Source organism: Gadus chalcogrammus, chromosome 23 (genome assembly GCF_026213295.1).
Source record: "Gadus chalcogrammus isolate NIFS_2021 chromosome 23, NIFS_Gcha_1.0, whole genome shotgun sequence".
Classification (NCBI taxonomy): domain Eukaryota; kingdom Metazoa; phylum Chordata; class Actinopteri; order Gadiformes; family Gadidae; genus Gadus; species Gadus chalcogrammus.
This window is the reverse complement of record NC_079434.1, coordinates 33,397-54,054: the sequence shown is the minus strand read 5'-3', so window position 1 is coordinate 54,054 and position 20,658 is coordinate 33,397. Positions and strand designations below refer to the sequence as shown.

The 20,658-nt window shown below is 43.9% G+C and overlaps 1 protein-coding gene across 1 annotated transcript in view; it reads left to right on the top strand.

Moving 5' to 3' along the window:
* The window catches only part of LOC130376781 (dihydropyridine-sensitive L-type skeletal muscle calcium channel subunit alpha-1-like), a 73,103-nt gene extending 64,124 nt beyond the window's left edge, over nt 1-8,979 (top strand). Inside the window, exons 30-35 of the mRNA XM_056583652.1 lie at nt 3,651-3,747; nt 3,833-3,935; nt 4,502-4,603; nt 4,756-4,886; nt 5,318-5,431; nt 7,001-8,979. Of these exons, the coding sequence (XP_056439627.1) occupies nt 3,651-3,747; nt 3,833-3,935; nt 4,502-4,603; nt 4,756-4,886; nt 5,318-5,431; nt 7,001-7,117 (664 nt within the window). The 3' untranslated portion in view covers nt 7,118-8,979. The remainder of the gene's footprint in view (nt 1-3,650; nt 3,748-3,832; nt 3,936-4,501; nt 4,604-4,755; nt 4,887-5,317; nt 5,432-7,000) is intronic.
* Nucleotides 8,980-20,658: the final 11,679 nt, after the last annotated feature.

The following is a 20,658-nucleotide window of genomic DNA, read 5'->3' as shown; positions in this document are numbered from 1 at the left end:
TATTTTAATACACCAGATGTGTTTTTATATGTGTAGGTCAAAAGGTCAAGCCGCATAATAGATTTATAGCTTTTTCTGAGATTAAAAAATATATATAAAATCAAAGGGTAGGTGTTTTGAGAAAATAAGCTTTGTTTTATGTGTGGGGCAGTTAGCTGAGTTCACCAGATGTGTTTTGATATGTGTAGGTCAAAAGGTCAAGCCGCATAATAGATTTATAGCCATTTTTAACATTAATTTTTTTTTATAAAATCAAAGGGTAGGTGTTTTGAGAAAAGAAGCTTTGTGTTATGTGTGGGGCAGTTAGTTGAATACACCAGATGTGTTATGATATGTGTAGGTCAAAAGGTCAAGCCGCATAATAGATGTATAGCTTTTTCTGAGATTAAAAAATATATATAAAATCAAAGGGTAGGTGTTTTGAGAAAAGAAGCTTTGTGTTATGTGTGGGGCAGTTAGTTGATTACACCAGATGCGTTTTGATATGGGTAGGTCAAAAGGTCAAGCCGCATAATAGATTTATAGCATTTTATGAGAGTAAAAAATATAAAATCAAAGGGTAGGTGTTTTGAGAAAAGAAGCTTTGTGTTATGTGTGGGGCAGTTAGCTGAGTTCACCAGATGTGTTTTGATATGTGTAGGTCAAAAGGTCAAGCTGCATAATAGATTTATAGCCTTTTTTAACATTAAATTTTTTTAGAAAATCAAATGTTATTTTTTTTAAAGAAATAAGCTTTGTTTTACATAGGTAGGCATTGTATTAACACATCTAAGTTGGTTTGACACAAATTCGTCCATCGAAGCCAGTGCTAAATTGATTTTTCGAATGTGTCGAATATCCAACGTCCAATATAAAACTAACTTTACCACGGTCATATGTTATGCTGCATTAAAAAAAGAAAAAAAAACAAGCGCCCAGAGGAGAATTGCATCTGCCAAATCCTGACCACCAGTGAACACTTGCGAAGGACCAATGTAGACTTCACTCGTTACAACATCATAAGCAAATTGCCCGCAAATAAAATCCCCTACAGTTTAGGATAATCACACAGGTTATGCGAGAACATATTTATGTCAGGATAGGCCTACCAGGCTCCAAGTCGTCACATATCTCAATCAGACAAAACAACTATAACCACATTGGCATAGCAATCGCACCGTGTGTAGCTGCTACTAGCTGCAATCTATATACACAATGCATACTAGCTGGAGCACCAACCAGAATCAGATCACAATCGCTTAGGACCGTGGTTTACCTTTGGCCAGGTCATCACGAGCAAACAGAACCAGCAGCAAAGTTTAAGTAAACCAATTTCTTACCTTATGTGGCCCTCCCATGCAGGCTAGATGATGTATCCATATCGTTATCCAGTGTCACAAAAACTCACAAACATGCTTTTTACAGGAAGCAAAAGGACCGGCTATTTTCAGAATAAAAATGTCAATTTTGTGACGCGACGGGCGACAAGATCCCATACAAAGTGAACGTATAGACGCATATCGGGCGAATTATTTTGATTTGTTTTGATTTGTCGCGCCACACTTTCGCCGTGCACAGGCGAGCACGTTCACGTGGATTTGTGGCGCGGCAAATTCGCTCAAGTTGAAATATTTCAACCTTTACCCGAATTTCGCGTGATGACAGCTAATCAGCGTTCAACAGCGTGGCCACTGAGTGACATGTGTAACGTAACAGCCAATCAGCGTTCAACCGTCAAACTCAGTGCAGTGCAGTCCGGGGTGAACTGCAGCATGGAGGAGAAAGTGATTGTTGCCGTTTGCGACTCTCGGAGCTCTATATATAATAGTTTATACAACGGGGGACCTAAATCCAGCGATCTGATTGGTTCCCAACTGTTGTATAATGAGCGTATACATAACTGCTATGACGCCCGATCATTTTGTGAAAGTTTGCATATCACTCCGCGCCTGGAAGTAGAAACAGTTACAAAGTAAAACATATGTTGGATGATGGAGAGGGTGTAAATGTTGTTACTCCGGGAGTGAGCAAGGCGATGGAGAGACTATCGAAAGCTTAGGCACACGGCGAGTGTACTGCTCCATAGGATAAATTGCCGGCGAACCGCTCTATCGGAGCCTTCTCTCGGAGGGACGCTAAAGTGTGTTGCATAGCGACCGTCGATGCATAGCGGCAGCCAGGAGGGACTACTTTTTGGTATTCTTTAATAAAAACGGCTATTTTGACTTTCTTGGTTTCTTTTTAAATGTAGTGTGTCTATGACTTTCGTTTCGCCATAACAGTAACCGTTGTATAAAAGCAATAGATCACTTCAGTCAGTGGCATGTGCTCATTATACCACTGTGAAGGGGGTCGCCGGCCCTCCGCTGCGCGTCGGGGCCGGACAACGCCCCTTAACAGTGGTATAATGAGCACATACCACAGCCTGGCGTGATCTATTGCTTAAATATAATATAATATAATTGTATATATAATATCACGGCCAAATGCTCGGTGCGCCTCCGGATGGCCGTAGCGTGGGGAGCTCTCATAGGGATTGGGCTTCGCGGGGTTTGTTTACCGGCGTTGCTATGGGTTCCGATCTTGTGTGTTCCAACGGTTTATTAGGTAGGCCTATCTAATAAATTATGTCTTTGTGCGCGCCTATCGCATGATTTTAGACTCGATGATTTCTGTTGAGTATGTGGGGATTTTTTCAGTCGCAATTGGTTTGCACATTTTTAAAAGTGGTGGGGACAAAATTCGTATTTCAAATAGTGGGGGGGACATGTCGCCCCCGTCCCCCCCGTAATCGACGCCTATGACTGACGTGGAAACAGCTGGAGAGGATGGCACAAGACAGACGTGGGTGGAAACGATTCATCAATGGCTTATGTTCCGAAAGGAATACAAAGGCCTAACTAACTAAACTAAACCAGGAGTCCAGGGTTTGTCTCCTGTATCATTTCTATAATAATGTGACTCTTTTTGTTTTCCGTTTGCAGAATGGTTAGATTTAGGCAACACATAGTTTGTTAGTGTAACTATGTCCAATGCTGTGTGGCACTGGTTTAACCTGTGCATGTTCATTACTCAATATGCAACAGGTATGCAGCCTCACCCAGCCCCAGAGTCCTATCAGTCTGACTTGGGACGGTGAGGTTGCTTTCGAACAGCCATCATCCACAGACTCAACAGTTAGGTTTAAGCAACAGAATGACAGGTTAGGTTAAGGCAGCCACACACCACACGTGAACAAAAGAAGTAAATTCTTATGTATTGATTACTGATCATGTCCACTTGTTAAATATACCTACTACCTGTGTGTGCTACTTATTAATCTGTTAAACAATGTAGGGTTTGGTGAGCTCACTGACAGGGTCATTTCACACAGACTGAAGTAATGGATCAGCTCAGTAGTCGGGGGTTCTGGTTTCCTTTGACCAGTTTGTTGCACATTTCTGTTCTCACACCACATAAAGTAATGTTTTTTTTCAAGGTTGTGATAGTGGAACTTAATTAGCCATTGTTATATGCGTGATTTTGTCTCAACCCACGAAGCTGGCACTCCACGGCTCAGAACGCTCGACCTGCGGCAGGCTGCAGTTCACTTGTACTGCCACTCCACAGCTCAGTTTGTTTATGAGGCTGGAAATGTCCACACTCTGACCTGCTAATGGTTATGTCTGCAGGGGACGGATAAAGCACCTTGATGTGGTCACCTTGCTGCGGAGGATCCCTCCTCCTCTGGGCTTTGGCAAATTCTGTCCACATCGGATTGCCTGCAAGGTGAAGGCCTAGAAAGTCTAATGTTGTGCAAAAGACTTGCAACCCATTTGAAACGTTATTAATTGTACTGAAACTGTATCTCCAGAGACTGGTCTCCATGAACATGCCTCTGAACAGTGATGGAACGGTCACCTTCAATGCCACGCTGTTTGCATTGGTCCGGACTGCACTGAAGATCAAGACTGAAGGTGGGTCAACTGATAGACCTATCATACAGTACAGTATATGATGTATTTCTTTATTTATGTATCTCAATTATGCCACATTGTGATTTTTGTGTGGTTTAAACACTTGAGGTTATTAAATTGGCTCATCAGGGTTCCTCACAGCTGTTAGTGAGGTAGTGAGGCAGCGTCTCCACCTTATTACCCCCCCCCATCTGAACCACCTTCTCACAATAGGCTACTATTCAGGCAACTATTAGCCTTATATACTAGTACTATTAGCCTAATATAGACTAAAGTATACCGTTGTTAATGATGCATCTATGAGATCATACTCCTATCCTCCCAACGCTGTGGTATCACCCATTTAGTACCCCTATCCTCCCAGTGATGTGGTATCAGCCATTTAGCACCCTATCCTCGCAACGCTGTGGTGTAACTCATTTAGCACACCCATCCTCCAAATGGACTGTCCCGCTGTTACATTCACACAATTCTGCCAACACGACGATTCTACTATTATAGTCATCTTTTCTATCGAAGATTAGAGTTGTCAAAGATTGGAGGTCACCCCTAAGTCTATTTGCCAGGTAACTTTGAACAAGCCAATGAGGAACTACGGGCCATCATCAAGAAGATCTGGAAACGCACCAGCATGAAGCTCTTGGATCAGGTCATCCCACCAATAGGAGGTCACCATTCATGATTCATCTTAAACAACCATTGCCTATATAATGTGCAATATCCATTATTCAAATAATGTGCACAGTTTGGACTACTGATTACTAATTACGAATGTAGTTTACATCCAATGCCGTTTCTGATCCACGTTTTGTCCTTGCAGATGACGAGGTCACCGTTGGCAAGTTCTACGCCACCTTCCTGATTCAGGATTATTTTAGAAAGATGAAGAAGAGACAGGAAGAATACTACGGCTTCAGACCAGACAAAACAAAGGCATCAAATGAGATCCAGGTCAGTTGATGGTACTATCATATTCACAAGGGAAAAGTGGACGACCCCAATGTAGTTATATTGAATGTCCTGTATTGTCCCATGAGGGAATTGATTTTGGACTTTGGCTCATTCGGCAGTATGTTCTTGTTGTAGGACGTGCCTAGGTTTGGACAAGATTCATGCGCTGCTTTCTTTACATTTGATTGACACATGTGAAGAAGTACTTCAAACCTTCGTTCATAACTGTTCAGGCATCATTATGTCACTTGCAAATATAATCACATACAAACAGTTGACAGGTTTCCCTATTAAAGCTGCCAATTATTTTGTAAATTGAATTGAAGTATATGCTACCATTTACCTTTTATTTAATTGTTAATCTAAATGAAGGGTTTAAAAAAAAAAAAAATTCCCTTGTTCTGCCCCGTCTGTCCTGCTAATTTCTCCAGGCTGGCCTAAGGAACATAGAGGAGGAGGCTGCTCCAGAACTCACCAGAACAATATCAGGGCTGCTGCTCAATGAGGAGGAGCTCAACGAGACAGACGAAGGGGCAATCTTCAGGGTGAGCTGGCTCAAAGATAGATCAGGGACGGATCGAGAGAACGTGTCAGCTACATCCTTATTGAGACTACAGTTTAAAGATCCGATGGCTTTCACTTTATGAATGCTTTTATTCAGCTGTTAGTGGGCTCCTAATACAGTACTTGAAGAGCTTCAAGAAATTCAGCCTTCGCGCAGATGGGCTTTCCACAAACGTGCCGATATTTAGAGGCGGGTTAAGGTGGAGGGCGGGGGAGTGGCCCTGAGCAGCTTGCGGCCACGGTACCATGCGCTCGTGTTTACAGTGGATGTATCGCAATGGTGAGGTGCACACAGCCTTTGGCCGTGTTTTGTATATATTCTAGAACACTCCGGGTGCTCCGGCGGGAGTCCTGGAGCTCTTTATCTAAATAATATCATATTATACATAGTATTATATTATATATTATCACGGCCAAAAGCTGTGTGCGCCGCCAGACGATATTATGAATCTCAAACGACTGCGTCGGGTTCTCCGACCTCTGTGGTTCTTCCACTTCCATGTCAATCTGAAGTAGACTGAATCGTGACATGGAGGAGAAAGGGAATGTTGCCCACGATTGTTGACCACGATTGTCTCCCGCCGGAGCCCCGCTGCCTGCTGCCGAGGCACCACCGCCTCGGCAGCAGGCAGCAGGCAGCAGGCAGCGGGCAGCGGGAGTCCGGCTGGAGACAATCGCGGGCAACAATCCCTTTCTCCTCCATGTCATGGTTCATGTACTTCAGGGAGCCAAAGCCAAAGTTCCTTTCCCCCAATTCCTTCTCAACCATGGCTGAGATAAACCCCGCTACGAGTCTCGTTGTGGAAACACCAGAGACGTCAGAGAACCCGACGTGTTATGTGCCATAACACCAATAGCAGAACGGTTATCCAAATAACAAAGAAGTGTACAAAACTTGCGTTACAGTGTCCGTATTCACACACCCCACGCACTGTCGTAGCTCATTGTTTCATTGGCGGGCCAAAGGCGGGCCATTGGTGGGAAAGGCAGAGAAAGGGGAGGTAACTTGGCCCCTTATGATGACGTATGGGGCCTAATTCGAAATCAGAGTGTCTGAGCTTTAATTTTTCATAGGCGGAGCAGGATACCTAGTGCTTATTTTACACCTAACACCATTTCTAGTAACTGGGGGACCATAGACAGGCTAGGGGAACTGATATTAATGTTGTAAAAAAACTCATAAAGGAAATTTTTCATGCCATGGGACCTTTAACAACTAGAGGCCCTAGTTGTTACAGCCAGGATAGGATGCTGTTGATCCAATCCTTTTGATTCAAATCCTCTCAATGTTCCAAAATCAAGTACAGGTCAAATAAAAACCCAGACGAAATTATGGCAATATTGTTATTGTTCAATGAATGTGAAAACTTGACACTTCAAATTATATTTCAGCCTTGCAGTAGGCCACCAATTCTCTGTGTGAATATACTCAACATTTGGGCATTTCACAACATCAGCTATTTCTACACAGCTTTAAGTTACAGTAACTAACTTCAAAATATGTATTTAATTTGACTATCTTTTTATATTTTTTGTATCTTTTAATCCAGCGCCAAGGAGGCCTGTTTGGCGAGCCTGCTGGGTTTTTCTCCAAACAAAATGAGACTGACAACAACCACCAAGTGACCAACCAACGACCCCTTCAGATGTCGGAGAGTCAACAATAACCACATCCACAGCCCGAGTAACACTCAGGCACATTCAATCTATTGAATGTGATCATATTTACTTTATAATGATTCTAATTCCCAGCAGCTAGCATGGTACCGTAATGAGCTAAGTCTGACTTTTCCAGGCAAAGGTGCTTTACCTCATCAAGCATCAGCCTTATGAGCCAATGTTTTTTTATTAATAATGTAAGGCCCTCAGTGTTTTCTATTTTAACATTCACTTACAAAACGGGTTCCCTGTCATAGGTTGAAGTTTTTTATTTCATGATAGAGTTCATTGTCATATTTTCTTTTGAGAATATCTCAAGACAAAATACCTGATTCAGGTGGGCATGTTTTGAGCTCTTCAAGTAATATTCCTGTAAAGTCATGTTGAACTGACTCTTAGTTGGTTCTACAAATATAAAATCCTTAATGTTTTTTGCAAGAAAAATATCATTTGTATTGAACAGACAACCACATCTAATGTAATTCCCCGGCACTGTGAGGTTTGTTAATCGTATACAAACTTGTACCGGTACTCGTTTTAAGGCTTGTTTAGTGGAAAAACACCCAGTAAACAAATGATGAGTAAATAATGAATGGAAATGATTGATGAAAATGTGTAGAGTTCTTCATCTAGATTTTTTTTTTTCTTTATTCAGATCCGCATTAGCTTCCACAGCTGTGGTCACTAATCTTTCTGGGGTCCACATAAAACAAAAAACAATACACAGACATATAAACATACTTACAGTACAAAAACCTATCAATATCACAAAAGTTAGAAACACTGTATATACAACACTTCAATACATTGTACAAACATCATTAACCTCTCAATAAAAAAAACAAAGTCCATTGCAGGAGAAAAGTGAGTTCTAACATGGACAATATGATATACATCAGTGGTTCCCAACCTGGGGGGGCGCCAGAGAGCCAAGGGGGAGCGTGAAGCCTCTGACGGCTAGAGGCAAATTGACATCCGAGCAGTGCCGAAATTTCAGAATGTAGCAAATGCAGCAGCAGTGCGCCCATGCCTGACTTTATAACAGCTCATCCGAGCTTGAAAGAACAATTTTTGATGTCACGGGCCCCGCGATTGAAAATAGACCTGTCGCTAAGTCACGCCCCCTGTCGTTACCATGACAAACTCGGACAAACAAACCAGACTCGAAAACAAAAACAGATGGAAAAATGTCAGCTGACAGTATATCTAAGCAGGTTTTGGAGAGGTTTTGGGAGAAAAAGGATTTAATTTCTTCCAGGATCGATCGAAAGGGACTACATTACGCTATTTTTTTATCCCGACAAAAGCCTCCTAAGGAGAGTTCCTCTGCGTCTCTCTCGTAGATCGCACCATCTTTCAACGTCTTTGTTTAAAGATGTTTCAATCATCTTCTCTCACATGATCAGCAGCTCGCGGTTTCACTTTCTCTCCATTTAGAACTGATGATGATATCGCTGCGTTGTCTCTGTGGAGACAGCGCAGCAATACCTCTACCAAAGACCCCCCCCGGAATCGCGGAGCCATCGCATTTACATCAGAATGAAACCCAATAAACCGCCAATGTGTGTAATGGTGGGAGATTAAATTGGGGTGCTAGCTAAAGCAACCTAATCGCAAACCTAGCTTAGGCTACTTTTTAGCACGGTGCTGTTTGTGGCTCTCAGCTGTGCCAGAGCGTTCATAGTTGCTAGGGAAACCACCTGACATAGTCGCCCGGTGCAGCAGTGTGAAATGCCCAGGTTTTAGAACGTCGTAGCCCGTCGAGTCGCAAGTTGCAAGTCGTTGCGAGGCGAATCTTTGGTCTGAACTGGGCTTAGATAGATAGATAGATAGATAGATAAATACTTTAATAATCCCAGAGGGAAATTATTTTTGTCACGAACTCCAGATATACATACACAAATAAATAAATAAATAAATAAATATTAAGAATAAAATATAAAATATAACATATATATCCATATCCATATATATACATATACATACACACATATATATATATATACATATACATACAACATAAATACACATACATACACAAAAGATAAAAGATACAACCTAAGAAAAACAAAATATACAAATAAAAAATTTAAGGACAATATAAATATATATACAACACCATATATACACATACATATATATATATATATATATATATATATATATATATATACATATACATATACATATACACATATACATACATACATACATACATACATACATACATACATACATACATACATACACAAAAGACAGCACTGTACAAAAAGAATTGTACAGTATTGTGCAAAAGGTGCAAGAATTATAGTCCTTGTTTGAGGTCAGAGATTACAGAGAGGGACGGTGTCTGACATTCTAAGGGAGGCGTTGTAAATTTTAATGGCCACAGGCAGGAAAGATTTCCTGTGGGGTGAGACTTAAGGGTGAAGCTTAGCGACAGGTCAGTCCCATCAATTTGCAAATGCATTATTGCCATTCAGTGCACTTGTCGCCATCAGAACAAAAGCGTGCAACAGACTGGAGGTGCACAACAACTTTAGACTGGCTGTCATATTACACCAGACATTCCCAGCCCTGGCTGTGGGTATGCAAGCCCAAGGTTCACATTAATGAATGTAGGCCTATTAATACCACGCACTGTAAGCTACAAAAATAACACATTTATTAAATAAAAGGACAAAAAATAGAAATGTATGGTTATGGGGGGGGGGGCGCGTATTCCATCAGAAGTGAATTAGGGGGGCCCTGGGAAAAAAAGGTTGGGAACCACTGCAATACATGATCATTTTACAAGTTCACAAGTAAATCAAGCATAGAGAGTCATTCCTGTTGTGTAGATTCCCTCAGCATCTGTTTTAGTGATTTTTTTTAATCTATATTTACCCATGACGCTTCTTATGCTAATAGGTAAGGAATTCCACTGACTGACGGCTCCGTAAATGACTGCCATGTTCAGTTGATTTGTTTTGGGCTGTGGGAGGTCAAAACAGCCTTTTCTGACCAGTCGGAGTAGTAGTCAGATGGCTGTGCCTTGAGCCTTTCTGAACAAGCTGTTCTTTGAAAAAATCTGGTTTCCTATCAACAACGGCATTTTGGGTAAACATTACAAGACAAGATGTTACTTTAGCCTCAACGGTCAACCATGACAACCTCTTAGCGGACTGGATATAGGCCAGTTTGTGGTTGTCGCCACTCCTCCAGTGCAAGCTTGACGGCCAGGAGCTCACGGTTGCGACATCATAGTTTGAGAACCGCCAACTCCGGTGTCAGAGGCGTCAACCTCCACCATGAACTGGAGAGAGGGATCAGGTTGAACGAGGATGGGCGCGGATATGAACCGCTCTTAGGGACCCTGAAAGGAGGTCTCGGCCCCCGGCGTCCACTGGTATGAAGCGGCGGTAAAAATTTGTGAAGCCTAGGAATTGTTGCAGTCTCCTGCGGGTAGGGGGAGAGGACTACTCGGCCACATCCTGGACATCCAGACCGGAAATGGCCTGGTAGGCCGCAGTGGCGGCAGGCTCGAGAGAGAATACGGCGTTCCCTCTTCTCTGGGGAGAGGCCCCTGGGTCCGATCAGCATGGGCTTGGGCTTAGAAGAGAGTGTCCGGTCGCGGCGAGGTGGAACGGTACCCGAAGAGGGGACCAAGGTGCTGCAGGCGGCGCGAAAGGGGGCGTTGAGAACGAGCGTAGAACCGTCTCTCTGCGGAGTTCGCGTAGGCGGTTGTCCACCCGAATGGCGAGAGCGATCCAGGTGCTCGAGATCTGAGGAATCTTCCCGGGAGGTCAACTTGTCCTTGGCATTCAGGAAAACCCTCTGCAGTGCCTCCTCGTCCTAGCCGCACTGATACGGAACTCGACCGCGAAGAAGGAAACGCTGCGGAATTCTTGGCGAATTAACAGGAGCCGTTGGGACGTCTCTCTGCTCCAGACCGGATGATCGAACACCCTCCACATTACCTCTGTGAAAGCAGAATAATTGAAGCAGGTCGCGGAACCGCATTCCCATACAGCCAGACGAGAGCCTCACCCCACAACGCACCAATCAGGTAGGCGTGGTGTAGGTCTGGGAGTGCAGCTCGAACACCAGGAGGAATTCCACTGGAGGAGGAATGACCCACAGGATCCCAAGGTCCATCTTAGTGTCCAGGGGCTGGAATGAACGGCTCCCGGGGGAAGCCGATGGGCTAGGGACTGGGAGTGGTGGTTCCGGGGTGAGACAAATCACGGAGAGTGGAGGTGATCTCCTGCAGGATCTGGTAATGTTGACCCAGGAGAGTCCCTTGGCGGGAGATCGTTTGGCGGAAAGCCTCTGCATCAGCTGAGTTCAGGTTTGGCCAGTTCATACTGTTAGGGGGACAAAACGAGGGGACCCACTCAACACAGGGGAGACGAAGAGGGAGTATCGGCTTAGCTCAGGAGGTAAAGCAGTTCTCTTGTAACCGAAAGGTTGGTAGTTCGATCCCCAGCTCCTCCTAGCTGAGTGTTGATGTGTCCCTGAGCAAGACAATTAACCCTAAATGCTCCTGACGAGCTGGCTGTCGCCTTGCATGGTTGACCCTGCCGTCGGTGTGTCAATGTGTGTATTAACTGATGTAAGTCTCTTTGGATAAAAGCGTCTGCTAAATGCCCTAAATGCAAATGAGTAAAAGGAAGTGGGGTTTATTGGGACGGGGTAAATGACTAGCAAGCGATGGTCAAGTTCAAAATACTTTATTGTCCCCCAATGGGGCAATTTGTTGTGCAGTAGATAGTATACAAATCCAAGTCACATACAATCACACACACAATAAAAAACACTATACAATCAATAAATAGTAAAAAAAAAAATAGTAAAAAAAATACTACATAATATATGTATAAATATATATACCGTATTTTCCGGACTATACGTCGCTCCCGAGTATAAGTCGCATCAGTCAAAAAATGCTCCATGACGAGGAAAAAAACATATATACGTCGCATCGGTGTATAAGTCGCATTTATTTTTAAACATTTAAACAAGAACGTTTAGTCTGGAGAGACTGAATAAAATTGCAATAGCAATATAGGTGTGTCGGTCCCTCGTAGTTCTGAGAGTATACCGAATTCAGTGACACCGGGATTCCACCGGACGCGTATGCGCCGCGGTCCTAAACCTGAGCGCACGATCGGGAGGTGGAAGTTGCGCTTTAGATGCCTTCACAAGTCCAGCGGAGGGCCTCAGTTTTCGCCGGCCAAGTCATGCGCTGTGATATGTGTGACAGCTATGTTGCACAACATTGCAGCTAAGGTTGGGGTAGCTTTGGTTGAACCGGAGGACATTGAGGACGATGACGACGAGAATATAATTTATTCGGTGGTGCAGTAGGCTTGCAGCGTTCAGTTGTAGGCCTAATGAATGACGGTGCCCTCTTGCGGCCGAAGATTATGTACGCACAATTTTGGCATATAAGTCGCTTCGAAATATAAGTCGCAGGGCAAGCCAAACTACAAAAAAAACGCGATTTATAGTCCGGAAAATACGGTATATAGAAGGGTAGAGGCTCAGCATATCCAAAAGTGTGTTAGTGGGGGGGGGGCAAGGTGTTATCTACGGTTCTTTATGGAATTTAAAAGTAGGGTGGCTGCGGGAACAAAAGAGTGTTTATATCTGTTGGTTTTGAGTCGTGGGAGTTTAAAGCGTGATCCGGATGGCAACATCTGAAATTCAGCCTGTAGGGGATGAGAACTATTTGACAGGATAGATTCAACCCTTTTTATCATCTGCTTCTGATAAAGTTCCTCCAGGCCTTTCTGATTAGAACCTGTGATCCGGCTGCTCACCTTAACTTGGAAAGGGAGTTCTTTTGTAATATGGTGATAGACCCATACCAGCAGATTAAGAAGAAGGTGAAAACTGACTCAACAAAGGACCTATAGAAAAGGGTCATCAGGGTCCACATTAAACTTGGCCAGCTTCCCAAGGCAATACAGGCGTATTGGCCGTATGGCCTTTCTTGCTTTCTTGCTTTCTTGCGAAATACCAGCAAGCTGGTATTTCGCTCAAATCACAACTTGTCGTCAATAATGGATCCTAAGTATTTGTACTCTTTAAGCACCTCGATTTCCTAACCTTTTATGCAGGTTTTTACCTAGTTAACTCATTGGCTGCCAATGACGTCTATAGACGTCAATTTAAATACAACCGTTGACTGCCAATGACGTCTATAGACGTCAATTAGGTTTTTCAACGGGGCGGGCTGGGTAGCGATCTGGAGCACCTTGTCACAAAAAATCAGGCTTGTAAACAGAGAATGTACTACCGAACTGAGCCGCTAGGTGGGTGTGGGCGCTGTGCCAAATTGGATCGGAGATGAGGAAACAGTAGCCTAATGGGTTAAGAAAGTGAGCATGGCGCCCGCGAAACGTAAGCAAAATTTCAGACTGCTAACACTCGAACAGAGTATGTGTCTCAGTGTCGCTATCGACTCGGTTGGTTGCGATAAAGCCTCTGACAAAAAAAACCCGGGCCAAGTAGAGAGAGTAGGCCTACGCGGCGTATTTCAGCAGACACCTCCGAATCATCAGGAGATGAATTCAGCGAACCTGACCCGGATTCGTCAGATGAGTGGTTGCCGTCAACCGGGAACAGCAGAGCCTCATCCCCTGACGCGTCTCCAGGAAGACGTAAGGGAGGTAAGAGCTAACTTTACCCTTCTCTCCTCCTTCAGTCCGTCACATGAACGCCATTTAGTCCCATTAGTTCATTACTGCAGCTAATATGTGTTGCCAGTAGCATACTGATGTGAAGGGATTTACAATTGACAGATCGTGCGTCCAGCAGAGCTCCCACTCCTGTTGGCAAAGCGAAGAAGAAAGGTAAAAAAAATTATTCTTCACATCACACCGCAGCAATAATTTTTTTTTTTTTTATTGTAGGCTAATTGTATATTTTTCTATAATTTACAGGTCGTGCATCCAGCAGAGCTCCGACTCCTATTGGCAAAGCGAAGAAGAAAGGTAAAAAAAAGTATTCTTCTCATCACACCGCAGCAATACAAATATATGTTTTATGGTAATTTTATATATTTCTATAATTTACAGGTCGTGCATCAAGCAGAGGTTGCAGGTATGACTGGCATCAAGCTGGCTGGCAACCAAACAATTTCCCCTTCACTGCAACCCCTGGACCCCGGAGGGCTGCTGCGGAGCTGGATAGCGACCTGCCAGCTGACTTCCTGACGCTCTTCCTGACTGACGAGCTGCTCCAAAATATTGTGGATCAGACCAACCTGTATATCAATATTTTGAAGCACACCCTGACAATCTGCCATATAGCAGAGGAAATGCATGGAAACCAGTGTCAGTCCCAGAATTGAAAACTTTCTTTGGACTCAGTTTTCTCACTGGTTATATCAAAAAGCCTAGCCTTGAACTGTACTGGAGTGTTGATGAGGTAGATGCCACGCCCCTTTTCGGCAAGACTATGCCAAGGAACAGATTTCAGATTATATGGAGGTTCCTTCATTTCAACAATAATGCATCACAGGATGCAACTGACAAAATGTACAAAGTCCGCCCAGTGTTAGATTACATTGTGGAAAAGTAAAAGGAGATGTATCAACCAGGCCAAAACATTTGCATTGATGAGGGTATGATGCAGTTGCGGGGGCGCCTGTCTTTCAGGGTGTATAACCCACAAAAGCCTGTGAAATATGGAATCAAATCCTACATACTGTGTGACTCTGCCACAGGGTACTGCTTCAATATGCGTCCTTATGTTGGGGAAGCTAGTACTCTGCCAGAGATAGTGTTCTTTCTCCTTGATAGTCTACCAGGTCATGGCTATACATTGTTCATGGATAACTTCTACAATTCTGTAGCACTGTGTGAACGTTTACTGGGAGTGCAAACCAACGTCTGTGGAACACTGAGGAAACATAGGGGGGAACCTCAGATCATCAGCGAGATGACAAAGACTGACTTGGGGGTGGGGGAAAAAGTTGTGCGGCACAATGAGAGGGTGATGGTAGTAGCATGGCAGGACAAACGGTTGGTGAGGATGGTGACTACCTGCCACCAAGATAGCATGCAGAGGGTTGATGTGTGGATTAGGGGAAACAAAGACAAGGTTGCTCAGCTCAAGCCAGAGTGTGTTGTTGTGTACAATGCTTCCATGAATGGGGTAGACAAGTTGGACCAAAATATTGCATACTATCCCTTCATCCGAAGATCGCTGAACTGTTCAAAGAAGTTTGTAGCCTATCTCTTCCAACTATGCATGTTTAACGCCTATGTCCTCTACCGAGCCAGAAACCCAGGGGAGTGTAAAATCCTCTTGGAGTTAATTCGCAGGGTAGTGAAGTCCTGGACAGTAAAGCGACATGTGGGGGGTTGTGAGGAGGAGGAGGAGGTGGAGGAGGAGGAAGTGGCAGGTGTGGGGACTGAGGGGTCTGGGTACTTGGAGGAAGGCCGACGTACTCCGAGAGCACCATATAACACTGACCCAGAGAGCAGGCTAGACGGAGGGCTAATCAGACACAAACTCCTGATGCCCACCAGCAAGAAGGGGAGACCAGCAAGGAGGTGTAGGGTCTGTGCTCGCAGGGGTATGCGCAGCGAGACAAAAATGTGGTGTCAGTCCTGTCGTGTCCCCTTGCACGCAGGGGAGTGTTTTACAGCTTACCACACTAAGCTGAACTATTTTGTGTAGGGGTGGAAACAAGCACACACACACACACACACACACACACACACACACACACACACACACACACACACACACACACACACACACACACACACACACACACACACACACACACACACACACACACACACACACACACACACACACACACACAGGATTTGATATAGCTGCTACAACTTACAGAAATACATACCTGGAAAGAATTGTACAACTGACATTTTGAAGAATTTTCTTTATTTTATATTTATGTTATATATTGGTTATATATTTGCAAATAAATTATTATTGTCCTATCAAAATACCTGTCTCAATGTTGTTTTTTCTGTTTTATGGAGGGAAACCACTTTTCAGGTGTTGAAGGTGTCACTAAAGCAAAAAAAGTTTATTTTCACAAAAAGCTTGTTTTCTCCATTTTTGGTCAAAAACGTGTTTTTGGTGAAACCAACGTATGTTCTACTGCCGATTACTAAAGAACGGAAAAAGGTAGAAACAAACGGTTTGTTCCTGGTGAAAGAAGAGAGTCTACTCTGTCTTTTGGTAGTGTTTACATAGTCATAGAACTCACTGTTCAGTGGGTCTTTGGAAATCAGTCAAAATGCTGTAAAACGCTTGGCAGTATGGGGCTCGCTGCACTGAAAATGTCTGGCAGCCAATGAGTTAATGACATTACGCCTAAAGTCGACACACATGTCCTTAGTCTTAGAGGCATTTAGTTCAAGAGAGGCATCCTGACACCATGTTGCAAAGTGGTTGATTATCGGACCGTTTGAAGTTTCCTCATTGTTCGGTAAGCTGACAATAACCGTATCATCAGCAAACTTCACAATGTGTCGGTCATCAGTCACAGAGCGACAGTCATTTGTGCACAGAATGTATAGAAGGGGGGAAAGAACACACCCCTGCGGAGCGCCAGTTGATGTGAGGGCAAGGTCAGAAAGGTTGCCATTTACTCTAACTCGCTGGGATCTATTAGTGAGGAAGTCTAATATCCAGCCCACAAGGTTCGCCTCTAATTTTACCTGATGCAGCAGCTTCTCAACCAGCAGGAGGGGCTGAATGGTGTTAAAGGCTGACGAGAATTCAACAAACAGTAGTCTGGCATGATTTTTGTTGCCCTGAAGGTGTTTGAGGATGAGGTTAAGTACTGTTACAGTTGCATCCTGAACCTCTCAGTTGAGTCTGTATGCAAACTGTAATGAGTCGAGGAGGCTGTTCGTCCTAAATGACAGTTCTCTTTTGATCAGCTTTTCAAAAGGACTTCATCAAAAGTGACGTAAGGGCTATGGGTCTGTAATCATTTAAAGTCTTGGGGTGGCTGTTCTTTGCAACAGGGACTATAGTTGACTGTTTCCATAAGTCAGGGGCCTTCTGTTGACACATAGATTGATTAAAAATATAATAAAAGATGGGTTCTAGCTGTTCTGCACAACGAGAAAGGACATGGCTACCGATGTTGTCCGGGCCCGTACTTGTTTTAGATTTGCAGTGTTTAAAAGTGTTTAACACTTTGAGCCAAGAAACAAACAGCTGATTGGGACAGGGACAGTAAAGACGGTTTTTGGGCAATAATTTTGTTACTAAAATCTTGAAAGGTATAGCCTTTCAGTGCCACCTTTTTCTTAGTTTTGTCAATTAGACCCACCATTGTTTTAATACTGTCCCATGCTGAGCCTAATAGGTTATTGCTCAATTTGTATTCCACTTTGAGTTTATAGTCCCTTATAGCCTTTTTGATTTCACTTTTGACCTCCTTTTGGATGCTGTTTAATTCCTGAGGGCTATTTTGTCTGAATGCTAGCTTTTTTATTATCAATAATTCTTGAAGTTTTTTTCTCACCCATGGCTTGTTATTGGGGTATATTTTGACAACCTTTTTGGGTATTACAGTGTCCTCACAATATGCGACCCAAGAGCTGACCACTTCAGTCAGTTCATCTATGTCCTGTGAGGATTGGACAAACTCCTCCCACAAGGTACAGTCCAAGCAGCCTTGCAGCGCCAGCGTAGCCTCCTCAAATCAGACCTTCACTTGCCTGGTAACCACTTTCCCCCTCTTCAGGCAAGTGTGATACGCTGGAATAAGATACACACAGTTGTGGTCGCAAGAACCCAGGGGGGGAGAGGCACAGATTTATAGGCACTTTTTATGGAGCCATAGCACTGATCAAGAATCTTCCCGTTTCTAGATGAGCAGGACACATATTTATAAAAACATTTTAGATTTTTTTCCAAAGAACAGTGATTGAAGTCACCTAAAATTAGATTTGGGGCATCGGGGGACGCTGCTTGTAATTTCTGAACAGTGCAATGAATTAATTCCAGGGCAGTGCTTTCGTTCGCCTTCGGGTGAATGTAAACAACACTAACGGAAAACTGCAGGGAATTCCCTGGGTAGATAGAAGGGGCACATGGAGACTGAGAGCAGTTCAATGTCTTTTCTACACAGCTTTTCTTTCATTAGTGTTGTTTTGCACCAGCGCTCATTTATGTACAGGCACACCCCGCCCCCTCGCGACTTGCCAGTGGTCGCTGTAACCCGATCCATGCGTAGAGGCGCACCGAAACCATCCAATGAAATGTCAGCATGTGTGTCAGCTTCTCCCAGCCATGTTTCTGTCAGGGCCAGGATACAGGCTTCTTTGAATTCATGTTGGTATCGGACATGGGCTTGCAATTCATCAGACTTGTTTCGGAGGGACTGCATGTTAGCAAGGATGATAGAGGGCAAAGGAACGCGCGACAGATGCTGCCTCGCTCGCTCGCATAATCCACCTCTCCTACCCCGCTTTCTTGTTCTCCGACGGGGTGTGGTGGTAGAGCTCCCGTTCTTTTCATACTGCCATTTGATGTTGGCGATGATTGGGAAGATTAGATTTGGTGGCTTAGAGTTTGCTGTTTGATCGAACTTTAACAGATCGACCCGGCTGTATAAAATCCGAGACTGGGAGGTGCCATGCCAGGCTCCCGCCAGATGAAGGGTTTCCCACACCACCAGTAGTATACATCCAACAGTGGATTTCGTTGTAACTGATCAGAAAAGACGATTGCTGCAGGGCTAATCATGCGTGAAAGTTGCGGATATGCGTTAAAAAACTGGGATCAGATGTGATGTGCACTCTGCAAACTTTAACGAGTTACACAAACAGACAAACAAACAACCTCCACACTACTATCCTGCCTGCGTGCGAATGCGCCCTGCCGGTTAACGAACCCTTGCGGAAAGGCAAGGGTTCGTTAACAGGCAGGCAGTCGGGCAGACAAGGGCTCGGCGACAGGCGAATAGTCAAGCAGGCAAGGGTTCGGCAACTGGTAAGCAGGGTGACGGACGGAGAACTAAAGGAGAAGGATGAGGGTTACTAGGAGGAACAGGGAAAGCAAGCAGATCTTTGCAAACCGCTGGTATAGCCGATACTGACTGGGTAGATCCCGGCTGAATGGAGATCCCAGCTGAAGTAGGCAGGGAAGATTGGAGATTGATGGCAGGTATGTCGGGAGAATGAGGGGAAGTGGAGTCAAGCGACCACTAGATGGGGGCATTCGACGTTGTAGCAGGAGGCGGCGTAACAAGGTCAGCAAAGACTCCTATTCTAGGGTTAATATTCATTGATTAATTAACATTGACCTTTTAAGGACTATAGGGATGGCTAGTCACTACGTCATCATATCCAAAAACGTCACTTCCGTGTCCACTCGCTAACATTCTCTAAGTAAAATGGTGCAGTGCTGTGTCCCGTGTTGCAATAACCGCAACGACGTCAACAAAACAATCTCTTTTTACCGATTTCCCCTCGATGAAAAAGAGAAGAAGAGATGGCTGAAGTTGATACGGTAAGTTGGATCTCAAATGATGAACAATAATAACAGACTCACAGGACAATAATAACTGAGTGGGTCACGGTAGGCCACGGAGGAAATGAGCTCGAGTTGAAAAAGAAAAAGCTTACAACACCTGTTATTCCCAGGCGGTCTCCCATCCAAGTACTAACCAGGCCCGACCCTGCTTAGCTTCCGAGATCAGACGAGATCGGGCGTGTTTTTTTTAAAATCTTTTTTATTATCAAAAATATATTCAATTTTATACAATTACGCATTCATTTATACATATATCAAATAAAAGTAAATGAAAAACTGTCCCACAAATTAAACCACAAACCGCACAAACAATTAACTAAACACACTTTCTCTTTTAAATTAAAAATAAGAACCACACAGCAAAAACAGTATCTTTTCCCAAATACACTTACCCTCGAAATTAAACCGCCCCTCAGTCCCAAAGCACAAACCGAACAGCCCAAACCCAGAATTTTTAACCTCGAACATTTACCCACAAAATTAAACCACCCCTCATTCGAAAAAACCACACAAAACCAAAATCCCACACAAAACTCCCTCGCTCTCCCACCTCCAAAATTATGCCACCCCCTTTAAACCACCCAAATCAACCCCAAACGGTGCCCTGCTCAGTCATCCATACAATTCCATTCTCATTCACACCACATACTCCCGCACTCTCTACAAACATACTCACAAACAAAGCCTCGTCCACAACATACAGCATTCGTAAGTGTCTTTTCCATTCATTCACAAACAGCCTCCATGCATCCAACTTTCTCCTTTCATACAGCGCAAAATTGCGCCTGTTAAAAATCGCCCTCCTTGCAAATCCAAAGATCATATTGATCATTTTCCAATTTCTATATTTCCTACTCACTCCCAAGAGTACAGACAATTCCCACCCCCGTTCCACGCAGGAGTCTCCCACACTGCACCCTCCCAGCAGCCCCTTGATTTTTCCCCAGAATTCCACTAGCTCGCAACAATACACAAAAATGTGATTCACGTCTTCATCCCCACTTTCACACACCATACACGTCCTCCC